We start from the raw sequence: 14,424 nt of genomic DNA on the forward strand, positions 1-14,424 counted from the left end.
GTCCTCTGTTTTTGTAGCTCTCTTGGGAGAGAAGATTGAGAAATTCTGGTCCTGGCTCAAAGGGCTTGAATTTCAGAAGTTTACCACCAAATCAGTCCAAGACATTTCAAGAATTGGTTTAATTTTTTGACCTTAATGCAAAGAAGAAATGAAATGGATGAAATTAAATAGTATCCCTTCCCACATATAAATTATGAACAACTTCATGACATTGTAATACTCAGGTGCTTCCATATTAGGAGACTCACCACCAATGTGGCAAATGTGTGTTCACACTCAAATACCATAAGTCACAATGCCACTGATGTGATAATCCAAAATAGTGAATAATTTTTGGTTCAATATTCTTGGTCCACGAAGGCTAATTTTCTTCTTATTTGCACAGTGGTTGAATTTCTGTAAAAGTATATTACTTATATACTAAAAAATGGCATCCTATACAATTTGGAAATAAATAGGGAGCTTGTATTTAATACATGGATTCCCGTGACTCTGATCACCAGCGACTTTGTCCCAAGGAGTTGTGAGACAGACCTAAGGTTCTCTTGGTTGATCTTCTGGGTGCCCTGTGATGCCTGGTGAGGTGGACAGGAGTTCACAGTAATTGTATCAGTGTCTCCACCTGATCAAATAGTTATTCTTTCTCATCTATAAAAATGAGTATTGTCACCTCAAGGGCGAGAAGTTTATAAAATAAAATATATTGGCCAGGCAAACTCATACTAATGACACTATTCCCACTTCAGAAAAATCTGACCAGGGTTCTGTCTTGTTTTTCAAAGTCTATTGTAAAAAAAAAAAAAAAAAAAAAAAAAAAAAGGCTTCCTACCTACCCCCTTTCCCAAACTAAGGGCAGCAATCAGCAATTTCAGAATGTGACAAGATTCAGTCTCCGGTCTGTCTGAGGTCAAATGGTAGCACAGGTTTGATGAACCCCTTCACTTTAACTGTGTAGGCTTAGCTTCTTAGACCCATCCAGAAACTCCTTGTGCCTTCCTTTCCCACTACCAACCTTTCTAGCTATTGCAGGACTAACCCTTTCCCTATTCTGAGTTATGTGCCTCATCCCGACCCCCGAGTATCCGTCACTAGTGACCTTAGAGTGGACAATGCTGGGAGATCTCTAGCATTTGGCACTGAGCAGGTTCCTATCCAAGGTCCGGAAGGGGACTTCCAATTAGTCCCACTGTGTAGCTCTGAGGTTCCAGCTCTATTCCACTTTGAGCTCCAGATCCCAACCTCCTAGAATCTGAGTGGTTAGTTCCCTCATCCCCACCCCAGCCCTTCAGCATCCCTCTTTTCGCCCTCAGCTCTAAACATTAGGGCTGAAGGAATTAGACCTGGTGCCTCACCTCACTTGTCCCATCTACTGCCACAGGATTTTCTAATTATTTTCACTCTCATTTGCCAGTCTGCTAGCATTTCTTCCTCTCGCCCTGAACTATCCACCTTGGGCTGGATCGCTCACAGTGGAGTTAGAAGCTCCATGCCACCCAGTTGCCCAATGGGGAATAAACGCGTCCAGGGCAACCCCTCGTCCCCAACACTCCTCAGAAGCCGTCCTCTTGCAGGTGTAGCCCACACCGTCTCGGAAGCATCCATAGATGCTACACGAGCAAGGCGCCAGCGCCACGCTGCAGGGTGCGGGTGCCCGTGAGGCAGCTAGCCCGCGAACGAGCACGAGCAGAGGAAGGTGGTGCGCGAGTGAGCTCTGGAAGGAGACACCTCCGGAAAGAGCCACGCGGCTGTGCTGGGCAGGACTGCAGTGCCACCTCTCTGGAGAAAGCTCTCACGCCCGTGCTCGGCCAGCAGGGAGAGCGGGAGTCAGAGCATTTCAGTGTAAGGCTCCTTAAAGCGATGGCATCTGCCCTCAACAGCAAAATTCACCCGCCTGGAACCTGCGCCAGCTCTAAAGCCGACGCCCGCGGTGGCTCGGGCTGCAGAATGGACTGTGATCCCGAGATGCACGTGAAAATGTGCAAGAAAATCGCTCAGCTCACCAAGGTAAGGCGGGGTGCTGCGGGCAGACCAGCTGTGCACCACAGGCACCCAGAGTAGGGACGGCACCCCGGGGGAGACCCGCACCGAATCCCGACAAACTTTGTCTCCAAGACCAAAGGGAAGCTGTCCTATATCTGGGTGAAGTGACCTTCCGGAGACTGTTTTTGGAAGCAGCAGACAGAATTCTTTGCCAAGGAAAACTCCTGCAGCAGCCTGCTTGCTGAGCAGGTGGACTGTGCTTTCCCAATAGCCTTGGGGGTTCGTGTGTGTGTGTGTGTGTGTGTGTGTGTGTGTGTGTGTGTGTGTGTGTGTGTGTGTGTGTGCGCGCGCGCGCGCGCGCGCGCGCTCTGTTCTAAAACCTTCAAACCATCATCGTGCCTGGAATGTTGTGATTTTATTCCCTACAGCTGGGGAGATCATGTGAGACCTATTTAAACACGATTCGTGTAGTCCTTCATTCAACAAATATTTGAGTCATTTGCTGAGTGGCATCTTACTAAAGCTGGAAGGCAGCCCAGGGGACTTACTATCAAACTGCGGACGGGCATGTGTAGTATCATAAATGGGAAAGGGTAGGATCCAGTATATGATTGTGGCAATGGGAAAGACCTTGGGAGGTCAGCCAGCCCACATCCCTACTTCACCTCAGGATCTTGGTTGGATATATCCAGAATGTGTATCTGAGATGTTGTCAATGCAGGTTGCTAATCCCTGGCAATTTCCCAATTAGAAGCAACTCCTCACAGATTCCCTCCACTTAGCTGTAGAGATGTCGTTCCTGTAGGGTTTGAGGGGTTTAAATTTATTGTTTACTTGGTGTTTGCCTTTTGGCCTCAAACTCCTAAGGCAATGCCTACTAGTAAAGACTAGCTCCAGCTTTTGTCCCAGAGCATGATGAAGGGTGCGCTCTGCTTTCTTTCTTAAGCATCTTCCTCGTCCTTTCCATACTTGCTTTTCTAGAGGATGCATAGGAATGCAATGCAGGCTTGAAACAGAACCGCACTGGCTTTCTTCTCTTGACCTCCCATCAATGTCTTCACAGTCTTTGCCCATGAGCCTTGTCTCCAGACAGTCATCCCTTGGAAGTCTTGACTTGTGCCACGATGTCTGACCAGGTCCTCTGTAACAGCAGCAAATACTCTTTCTTAACCACTGAGCCATCCCACCAGTTCCATATACCGAATATTGGTGCAACAAACCCTAGGCAGGTTCTGTCTTGGCTAGCAGAATCATTTTGGAAAGGAGACTATGAACTGAGAAAATGCCTCGATAAGATTTCCCTGTAGGCAAGTCTGGGGTGTAAAATTACAGTTGGTGTGTCTAGCTGACCGTGGGCGGAGCTATTCCTGGGCGGGTCATGGATACTGTAAGGCTGGGCAAGCCAGTGAACAGCACTTCTCCATGGCCTCTGCTTTCGTTTTTTGCCTTCAGGTTCTTTCGATGACACCCTTGGATGGTGGACTATCAGTTGTAAGATGAAATCAACCCTTTCTCCTCCAAGTTGCTTATGGTGATAGTGTTTTATCTCAGCAATGGAAACTAACAAAAACATAGCCCTTCCTTTGTAGTATGTCAAACACATAAATCATTTCAACGTAATTGGGCAGTGATTCAATTCAGTAATATTTATAGAATACTTATTTTGCTAAGCCATGAAGACCCAGCAGTACAGAAGGCAAACACCATCCCTGATACATAATGAGTAATATTTCTCAGAATACACTCTCCATTACAAATCATGATTAATCCTTATTACATATGGTCTTCTGCCTATTTGTTTGGTGCACACTTTCTACATTTGGCATTCAGTGTTTCCATGAGTTTTTCTTTGATAGGTGAATCTAATCCATCTGATTACTAATATTCTCCCATCATAATTTGTTGTTTTCCTTTGCCATTCTTGCCCTTTGCTTTCTCGGTCTCTATTCCTATGTTCTGTAAGATTAATAAAACGGTTTATATTCTGTGACCAGTTTGGGGTCTTGAGGCTTTCAACTCAGTCTCAGAACTGTCTTTCATGTTTCAGCAGAGCTACTTACCTATGGTGTTTTCTACTAAAGGTTTGTAAGTTGATTTTCCCACAAAAGAGCTTTTTCCACCTGTCGATGCAACTCCACGTGCTTTTAGTGAACACAGTTGTGTCGGATGATTCATAAAGTCTAGTTGGAGAACAAGTTCGTTTCTCATGCACAACTGAGGGTAGTTCCCATTCACACCCCCATCACTAGGCAACCTTTTATTCTTTTCTGTCCTTTTCCAAAACAACTCCTTATTTAATGATTTTAGTGTTTCTGTGTCTGAGTAAGCATGTACACACAGTGTGTGTACACATGCTGGTATCCAGAAGAAAACAGCAGAATCCTCCTCTACCCCCTCCTTGCCTGCTCCTGAGGGAGGGAGGTCTCTTCCTGAACTAGGAGGCTCCAGTGTTCTCAGCAAAGCTCCGTTTTCCTTCTATTTCTACCCATTTCAGAGCCTGTGTTAGAGCCGGATGTGTGGGTTCGAGGATTTGAACCCTTGTTCTCATGGTTGTTCAATATACACTCTTAGCCACTAAGCCACTTACTCCGGCCCAAATAAGGTTTGTCTCTTGTGGGTATTTCAAATCATATGATACTTAATCCTTTATCTCCAGCTTTTTCTTAGAGGATCATCCCTGTCCTATCACATAATGTCCCATATGCATCTGTCTCTTACATAGCTCTCTCAAGAACGGTTTATCTTAATTTATCTGTTCACCAGCTGATAATTTTGGATTCCACTTTTTGTGGCTATCAGAAACAGGGAAGCTATAAACATGATAAATCCATGTGTAAGTCTTTATGTGCCCTTAGAAACATACTGAAAAGTAAAACTCTTCCACTCCTAATGCTTATTTTAAATTTTTAACGGATGCATACAATCTGTACATATTTGTGGGATGCAGATGTTTCAAGAACTCAGGAGATTGGGGTCTCATCACATCAGCTACTGCCGTTTCTTTGTGGTAATACTACTCAAACTCTTTTCTAGCTATTTGGAAAGACACAATTATCTGTCACCCACCATAGATATCCTGTGGTTCTCTGGGACGTTAGAAGGCATTCCGCCTACTCCAGTTGTACCACTGTCTTCAGCCACCAGTCTGTCACCTTCCTCAGCCTCTGGGAACCGCTACTGTCCTTTCCGCCTTGATGGAACCGATATTTTAGCTACTGCATGTAAGTAAGAACACGCAGTACCTGCCTTTCTGTGCCTAGCTTACTGCAGCTGTGCTGATATCATCCAGCAAATGACAGGATTTTATTCTGTTGTGGGAGTAGACAGTTCTCTGTTGTGTAAGATAACAGTTTCTTCGTTCACCCATTAGTGGACATTTAGGTGTGTTTCACACCTTGGCTTTTATGATCACACATTCATTTCTCTCTTTTTTTCTTCTTTGTCTCTAAAAATTAGATCATATTTATCTTTTAACTTCTACTTCCTCTAAAAATAAAAGCCTTTGAAAACCTTTTTTATTTTTAATGTGTTTATTACATGGTAATTACTTTTTCTTATCCGTGTATTTCTCTAGAAGTTGATAAAGTAACAGACACAAAATAGAACCTTACTAAGTTGGTTAAATTCCATTAAAAATGTCCTTATGTGTAGGCTGGAGAGGTGGTTAAGAGTGCTATCTGCTCTTCAGAGGACCTGGGTTGATTCCCACACTCACATGACAGCTCACAGCCATCGGTAACTCCAGTCTCAGGGGATCTGTAAGGTCTCTGTGGCCCTCCCCGGCCTCTGAGTACACTGCTCACACACGGCACAGACAGTTACAGACAAAATAGTCATTGCATTAAGAAAAAAACTCTTCCCATATATTTTGTTAAGATTTCTCTTACTATACCGATTCATAAGAAAATATAGTTATATATCTCCTAAAATTATAAAGTCCTCATTTTATGTATAATAAACATACTTCTGGTAGCCTAGGATGTAAGTAAACAATCTCAAATGTACATGAAACCCACCTAGAGAGCTTTTAACCATTTGGCAGTTTGTTCAATATTATAGCTCATATCTGTAATCCCGGCCACTTGAGAGGATGCGGTGAGGCAAGGGATTGCAAGTTCAAGCCTGTCCAGCTACATAATGAGTTGCCTAGGCCACTTAGCCTTGTCTCAGAATTTAAAAAGCCTGGGCATGTAAGTCAATGGTAGAGTGCTTGCCTACCATACATCAATTCCCAGTTAAACACACATGCACATGCATGCCAACATGCACATACATGGGCACAACAAATACAGTGGTGACCCTAAATGAGATCCAACCATGGTGGGTTGATTTGAGGCTTCCCAACATAAAAAAGTTACAACCCGATGCCAGTAGATCTGAGGCCTGGCAGCTGTTTGACTTCCATTCTGGATGCTCTGTAGAGGGTGAGCACAGCTGCCCAGCAAACCTCGCAGCAAACTGTTACCCTCGTAAACTGGAGGCAAGCAGCAAGAATGGTGAGGCAGTAGGAATGATGCCCTTGGCAAAGGCATCTTCTGTCACAGGCTGCCACATGAGCTCCGTGGTTGCCTGGCTTAAAGGTGTGCAAGTTTTATTACATCCCTTGACTTGACTCCATCTATTTCTCTAAAAATATTCTTGTGCTTGTGGGAGCTTGTTTGGGGGCAGATGTTTAAGCAGTTTGTCCCTTGAGAACCACAGATCTGTTTTAACAAGCCCACAATGTTGGAATCTTAAAATTTAATGACATGATGTAAAGAGAGCTCACTAGTCCTCGAATCATATCCATAAAACAGTACAAAGCACTCCCTAAACTGAGTGTCCTTGAACCCCACGGAGATGTTTCAACTTTACATACCATTCTAATCTCCTCCCTCCTCTCCACCTCCACCCCACAGCCTTCCTTCAGTTTTTTCTCCACACAGCAGCAACCAGAGGGATCTCAAGCCCTCCTACATTGCTGGTAGGAATATGCAATGATGTGGCCACTTAGAAAAAGTGTTCAACTTTTCCCTAAATAGTTGGACAGAAAGTTACATGATCCAACAGTTACATTGCTGAGTGCCCAAGAAAAGGAAAACACCTGTCTCCATACAAATTAGTCCGTGAATGCTTTTTCATAGAGGTTTTACTGATATTGTTAAAAATTAGAAACAAACTAAAAATTTCTCAACCAAGAATAGGTGAATAAATTATACAAATACATTGTTGGCATGCATAACTTGGTAAGGAATGCAGTTCAAATATGATATGAAGAGAAACTAAGGGATTTTGGCTCCCTTCCTCCCTCCCTCCCTTCCTCCTTCCTTCCCTCCCTCCCTTCCTTCCTTCCTTCCTTCCTTCCTTCCTTCCTTCCTTCCTTTGCAGAGTCGCACTATGTATTCCTAGCTGGCCTACAACCCACTGTGTAGACCTGGCTGGTGTCAAACTTGGAGATCACCTCCCCACACCTACTGGGTGCTGTGATTAAAGGCATGCACCACTTTATTCAGCCTAAGGGTTTCATTTGAGGGTTAAAAAATGTTCTTAAGTATAATGTGGTGATAGTTATATAACTCAACATACTGGATACTATTTAGCTGTCTATATAAGGTCTTTTATCCCCTAAAAAATTAAAAATCAGTCTAATTTCATCTCCATTTCTACCCCCAACATTCTAGTTCATGTTTTTAACTCTGGCCCCCAACTCCTGCTGTGACATTCTCAGTGACCACTGTCACCATTCATATTGTTGCAAGAGTGACTTTAATGTGAACCAAAGCATATAATTACAACAAACTCAAAAAAAATGCTTCCTTTTGAAGCAAAAATCCCATTTTTCACCCAGGTTGAGATTTATTCATCTATAATAAATTATTTGCCACAATTACTTGAAGCGGCTATTTCCTATGCCTCCGTCTGTCTCCTCTACCACAACAGCCTTCCTACAGACCTTCAACTGTGGGGTCACCTATTGCTGTGTTTGAATGGGAACTATTACACACAGGCTCATGTGTTTGGACACTTGCTTCCCAACTTGAGGTACTGTTTGGGAAGGTTGAGGATCCTTTAGGAAGGAGAGCCTTGTTAGAGGAAGTGGGTCACTTGAGACAGGTCTTAAAGTTTGATAGCCAGTGTCTACTTTGTTTATTCTCTGCTTCCTGAGTGTGGATTTGCTGTGAGCACAGCTTCCTATTTCCTCCTCTACCTTCCCCGCCTGTGCCATGCTTTCCCCAGACTGACTGCCTGTGTTCCTCTGGAAATGTAAGCCAAAATAGACCTTTTCTACTCTACATTGCTTTTGTAAGGGGTATTTTATCACAGCTTCATAAAGCCAAGACACTTATAGGGCATCTGCATCGTTTTCCCAATATTGGTGTCTTTCATGTGGAGACTGAGAACATGACATACATATGAATCCGAACCCATTTGCTAGTCTTTTTTTCACTTCTTTCAAACACCTAATTTGATACTCTACGGGTTTTCTTTGGTTGGCTGGTATGTGTGAATGTTGTTTTGTTAGCAATTTGTCTTTTTTTTTTTTTTTTTCAGTCTATCTGAAGCTTTCAGCAAGAACTTTCTATTCACATAAATAACAATCAATGTAATCTGGCATTAAATTGCATAATTACAATAATAAATGAAACTGGTATAAACAGGCAATTCTGGACCCCAAAAAGATCTATTATCTTAAGTGGGGATTAAATGGGGTCTTGAGAAAGAATGATATTTCAAACAATTGGATGGCAAACATTCCTGAGAGCCTGATTTGTTCACTATAAAGCCTACCATTTAAAAAAATATTTTATTATTATTTGATCTTTTTACAGTCCAGATTGTATCCCCCTCCCAGTCCATCCTCCAACAGCTCCTCATCCCATACCTCCTCCCCTCTCTCCAAGAGGATGTTCCTACCCGCTACCCCACCCACCAGACTTCCCTACTTTCTAGGGCCTCAAGTTTCCAGAGGGTTAGGTACATCTTCTCTGACTGAACCCAGACCCAACAGTTCTCTGCTGTGTATGTGTTGGGGGCCTCATATCAGCTGGTATATGCTGCCTGGTCACTGTCTGAAAGATACTGTAGGTCCAGGTTAGTTAAGACTGCTGGTCTTGCTATAGGGTCACCTCATCAGCTTATTCCAGCTTTTCCACAATTCAACCACAGGGGTCCCCAGCATAGCATCAGTAATAGTGTCAGGTCTTGGGGCCTCCCCTTGAGCTGGATCCCAATTTGGACCTGTCACTGGACCTCCTCTTGCTCAGGCTCTTCTCCATTTTTGTCCCTGCAGTTCTTTCAGGCAGGAACAATTCTTCTTGAAATTTTATGATGTTTTTCTAGTTGGCTGAATTACAGCTGCATACGTAGCAGAGGATCAAATCCTTGTTGATGCAATAGGCCAGGATGCCATGGAGTTACCCATCTCACAAGTCATCTTCTGGAGCTCAATGGTCAGTTTCTCCAACTTCTTCATTTGCTGCTCCTTCTCAGTGATGGTGGAAGGTTGGGATGATGCCTTCCCAACACACCCTGTGGTGAAACACCAGTGAGCATGCAGAGTTAATGGAACGGGACCAGGCGAGACCATGCTGAGTTCCCAAAAGAAGCCCAAGGAAAAGGGAATGCTAGAGACACTTTGAATCCCCGAAAGAGCAGGAAAGCTCTCTTCAAGCTAGACTTCTCAGCTACATTCTTGTTCTCAACCATGATTGCTATACATATGCCTCACTGTCTATTGCAGTCCCCTGGCCTTGAAAGGCATGAGCTGGCCAAGACATGAAGAATTGGAGGACATTGTCAGCTCATATCTTATGTGATGCAGGGAAGTCCTGGAGTCCATAGTGCTTGGGACCACCAAACCCTAATCATGTGTGTTCAAGACCAAAGTGTCTGAGACCTTGACACATGACCAGAGGAGTATCCCTGTCTTGGCATCACATACCAGTGATTCCTACAGGAATCTGCTGAAGATGAAGTTCAACACACTTGACAAGCATGCAGCTGCTTTGTTAGGGGCTCCCTCATTTCATGCTAAAGCTCACCTTTTAAAAAAGACATGTATCACAACTCCCTTCCCATAATCTAAACCCAAAAACAGATCTCTAAGAGACTCTACAGTTACAGAGACAAATTCCCATTCAAACACAACAATAGGTAATCCCACAGTTGAAGGTCGGTGGGAAGGCTGTTGTGGCAGAGGAGGCTTAGGGGTAGGAAATAGCATCATTTCTGTTGCTGCTATTGTTTTATTTTTGATACAGGGTCTCTCTATGTATCCTTCGATGTCTTAAAACTTACTATAACTGATGGGCCTCAAAGTCACAGAGATCTGCAAATCTCTGCTCCCCAAGTGCTGGGATTAAAGGTATTCACCAGCACACCCAGTGACATCATTACTTTCAAAATACTTTGACATAATCACAGCCCAGGCTTTTGTCTCACTTTCCAACTGTTTATGGGCCTTTTTGAAGCTTTGTAGTAGATTGTAAGCTCCAGGGAATGAGAAATACCTGGAAAGTGCTCTAGGGAAATTGGAAGTATCAGAGAAACAAATGCCTTTCTCATATTTCAGACCCAATAAGAGCAAACATTACTAGCAAGTGTATGACAGGCAAGTCATTGACCTTGGTCTCCCCAGAAAGCCTTTTTGAAAGCTATAGAACAGTAAAGCAAGAAGTAGAAAGTTTTACTTGTGCATCTTTGGTATCATCAAGAACAGTGTCTTTCCCAAAATTCTAAGGTATAACAAATGTTCTAAAAACAAAAGTTTCCCACCAGGAGTTCCAGCCCATATACAGCCACCAAACCCAGACACTATTGCTGATGCCAAAAAGCACATGCTGACAGGAGCCTGATACAGCTGTCTTCTGAGAGGCTCTGCCAGATCATGACAAATACACAAACAGATGCTCACAGCCAACCACGGAACCACTAGGAAGTGGAAGAAAGAATGAATAAATTGTCCTTGTGAGTGTCAGAAGGGAGCAATTCCTGAAGAAATGTGGACTTTGGACTCCTGGTTCCCAGAATTCTGAGATAATTAAGTTGTTATTTTAAACTAGCAAGTATGGGTTGTTTTGACACAGGAAACCCACTGACTTATACATCTATCATCACCAAAGGCTTCTTCCTTCTCACATCACAATGAAATTCCCTAGGAATCATCAGGATTGGTTTGAGAACTCACATTTTAAGTAAGCCCAAAGGTGACTCTGCAGACTATAGTTTGACCATTCTTTCAGATGATCACGGTTTCTTTGTTGTTGTTGTTTTTATGGCTTTTTGTTTGATGGGGTTTGATTTTTACCTGCATCTTTTTTAAACTACCAACAGCTTCTAACACACTGCTCCTGGGAACTCATTCAACAGTGTGAACTGGCCTGCCAGATGAGGAAGTTTTTAACACATCTTTAGTACCACCATTGGTGTCAGGGCTCAGGGAAGGGCTGGTAAGACCTAAATTAAAGAATAGATATGTAAGAAAAGTTCCAGTTGTAAAGGTTGCTGAGTCTCCCCTGGGTGCCGGCTCACTGTTAACACCAAGAGATGCACAGATGGCCGAGCCTTGCCTTCATGAGTATTTCTTGTGGTTCAGTGCCTCCGTGAGCTGCTCTTCTGTAGAGGTACAATTTGGAATTGTCTTGTGGAGTAATAAATAATGATACATATGCTGTTCTGTAAAATGGAGAGCCTCTGGTTAGCAACATGCAGGTTTGAGCCCAGAGCTAAGTAGCTTCTTACAGTTAAAGGGTTTAACTCACACCGTTGTCCCTCATCTTTCTCCTTCTTTTCCCTTTACGCTTTTGGACACATAATGACCAAACCAGTTTGGACAATGTTGTCTTCTTAAGTTTATATGTGTCTCTGTCTGGTTTTACATTCTGCAGATGCAGTTGCAGTGGATTTATGGCAGAAACATTCGTAGATAATGGCACATAGTAGGGCACTAGCTAAGGAGTAAGGTGACGGGGCGAAGTACATTCAAATGTTGAAACCTAAGTTTATCTAGATCAGAGTTTAGTTAAAGTCGGGCCAGTTCCGAGGGAGGGGGAAAAGCTGTTTCAGGTTTTGTTCATTTTCCTGCCTGGGAAGTCTGTCCTTGAAAAGCATGCCCCCGAGCATCTGCTATTCCCCGCACTTGCATGCTCATTAATGACGTGTTCCCAGAGACCCAGAAATAGCAAATTCCATTAGAAGGCTTATCAGTAAATACAATGCAGCTCTTTATGTAGAAGGATGGCCTCTGAATAAGAGTCCATTAGGGCTCTGGGCTGGAAAAATTAGGCCAGCTTTCTTTTAAGGGAGAAATTAATACAGCAGGCAAGAGCCAGCAATACTGCCAACATTCATCTTGCAAAGCTTTCCTCCTTTGTGCTGCCAAAGTGCATTCATCCAGACTCACTATTCCTGTCCTCAGCCACTGGGAGCACGGCCCATTTGTCCTGTGGAAAACTATCAAATTATCTGCTAGCAAAGTAAATAAATATGAAATGAAAAATTAGAACCAAGTATAGTCTGTCTGTCTGTCTATCTCCCTTCCCCCTCCCTTATAGTCTGTGTGTCTGTCTTTCTGTCTGTCTGTCTGTCTATCTTCTGTCTGTATGTCTGTCTGTCTCTACATGTGTTTATGTTCATGTTTGTATTTCTGTGTATGTGTGCATGTGTGTTCTTAAATGTAATCTAAACCAATCCATATAAAAACAAAACTAACCAATAACTGACCTCTTTGGAGGGACCTAATGTCAGTTTTCATTGCCAAATTCAGAGGTTCTGTCGCCAGCAAGAACTAATGTAGAGATTATTTCATTAGGCTTTCAAAGGGCTGCCCAGTGTCCATTTTCCCCACTGCCACTTAGACAAGCTGAAACAGAGAACGTGAGGAGACCTCGGTAGCTGAGGCCAACAGACAGAAGGATAAGAAACAAACAGAACAAGAGGTGGGAAATGGATTCAGAAGTGCCTTCAATGTAGAATCTCAGAAGTGTAGAAGACATAGCAGTGAGTCATGCACATGTCTGTAGGGGGAAAGCTGTCCAGGTACATGGACTGCGATCATGGGGGCTTCCAGAAGGTGAATGGCCAAGTCAGAGGAACTGACAGAAATAGATGCTCTGTCCAAATTTGGAATAGAGGCATGATGACCCAACTTCACTCTTAGCAAAAGCACGGATAATTTAAGGAGCTTATAAAATATTTAAACAGGTAGATACTTTGTAGACTGCACAGTTATGTTTGTTTCAGGGATCAAATATTTATACCCTCTAACTCCCCCACCAACCTACAGATCCTTCCTCATCCCATTGATGACAGGCTTCTTTCTAAGACCTAATTTGGTCTCTGAAACATTAGAGAGTATGAATATAGTCCTTAAATGAGTTTGTGAAACAGCCTTCACTGGAAGAAAGCATGCTTTGAGTGACCACCCTTGCTACTACCTGGCCGTAAGGGAGCATACCTGCATCCAACTTTAGCTCTTAGCTGCCGTCCAGACAATCCGAATCATAGTACCGAGAGCAGAGCATCATTCAACCCTTGCTAACCTACATGAGCATAATAAATGCTTCTCACTGTCTAAATGTTGAATTTGGGGAGATGCTTGTTTCCTGGCATTTTTATCAGTTGTCACTGACTGATGTGCTCAGAAAAGATGCCTTGGCTAGATTTAGTTTATAAGTTATCATGTCACAAGGAATAGTGTGTTTAATTGTCTTTTTATTTATTTACCCAGTAGATCTTTTACAATAAATTTATCATGTGAATTCCTCAGTCTAGAAAACACCATAGTAGGTACCATCTTGTGTATGGTAGGAAGTTCAGCAGCGTTGGCCTTAATACAAATACCCACAACCCTCTCTCAGTTATGATAAGCCAAGCTGTCTAGAGACAAATTTCCCCCTGGGTGGTAAGCATAGCGTATACAAATCAACCGGTGAGAACAAATAACTTAGGGTGAGGTCCTGTCCAATCAGGACTGAGATACTCTTGGCATTGACTTTGCATCGCCTCCAATTATCGATGGCAGGGTGAATACAAGTCCCAGCATCCTCTGGAGAAAGGACATTTCTTGCAGAGATCAAATAGCTCCTAGAAAATATGCAACAGAGTGGTAGCTTCTGTGTAATCAGCCTAAGCTTCAGAGAAGGGCCTGAGAAGTAGACCCACATTTTCCCAGAAGACCTTCAGGAGTCTGTGTGCTCTGGCAATTACAAGAATGTTTAATGCCTAACTAGCAAACAGCAAACAATGTTACAGATATAGCCTGTGTCCAGAAGATATGTCTTTTTGCTGGCTTATTTATGTGGAAAATAGAGACTAGTGAGAGGCAGGGTACCTTGGATGCCAGGAGACCTGGATTTGAGCTGTGTTAGGAATTTCTGTTTCTCTAGAACTTTGTTTCTTCACCTGCAAAACTGATTAAGGTAGTACTGGACATATTGTTCTGCAAGTGTTCTAGGCTTAGAAAAC

The 14,424-nt window shown here is 43.1% G+C and overlaps 1 protein-coding gene across 1 annotated transcript in view; it reads left to right on the forward strand.

The window, feature by feature from the left end:
• Window positions 1-1,857: 1,857 nt before the first annotated feature.
• The window catches only part of FAM184B (family with sequence similarity 184 member B), a gene marked incomplete at both ends in the record, with an annotated part of 91,759 nt that continues 79,192 nt past the window's right edge, over window positions 1,858-14,424 (forward strand). The window contains one exon of the mRNA XM_080930227.1: window positions 1,858-2,004. Within this exon, the coding sequence (XP_080786353.1) occupies window positions 1,858-2,004 (147 nt within the window). The remainder of the gene's footprint in view (window positions 2,005-14,424) is intronic.

This window comes from Micromys minutus (assembly GCF_963924665.1).
Source record: "Micromys minutus genome assembly, chromosome: 1".
NCBI classification, from domain to species: Eukaryota; Metazoa; Chordata; class Mammalia; order Rodentia; family Muridae; genus Micromys; species Micromys minutus.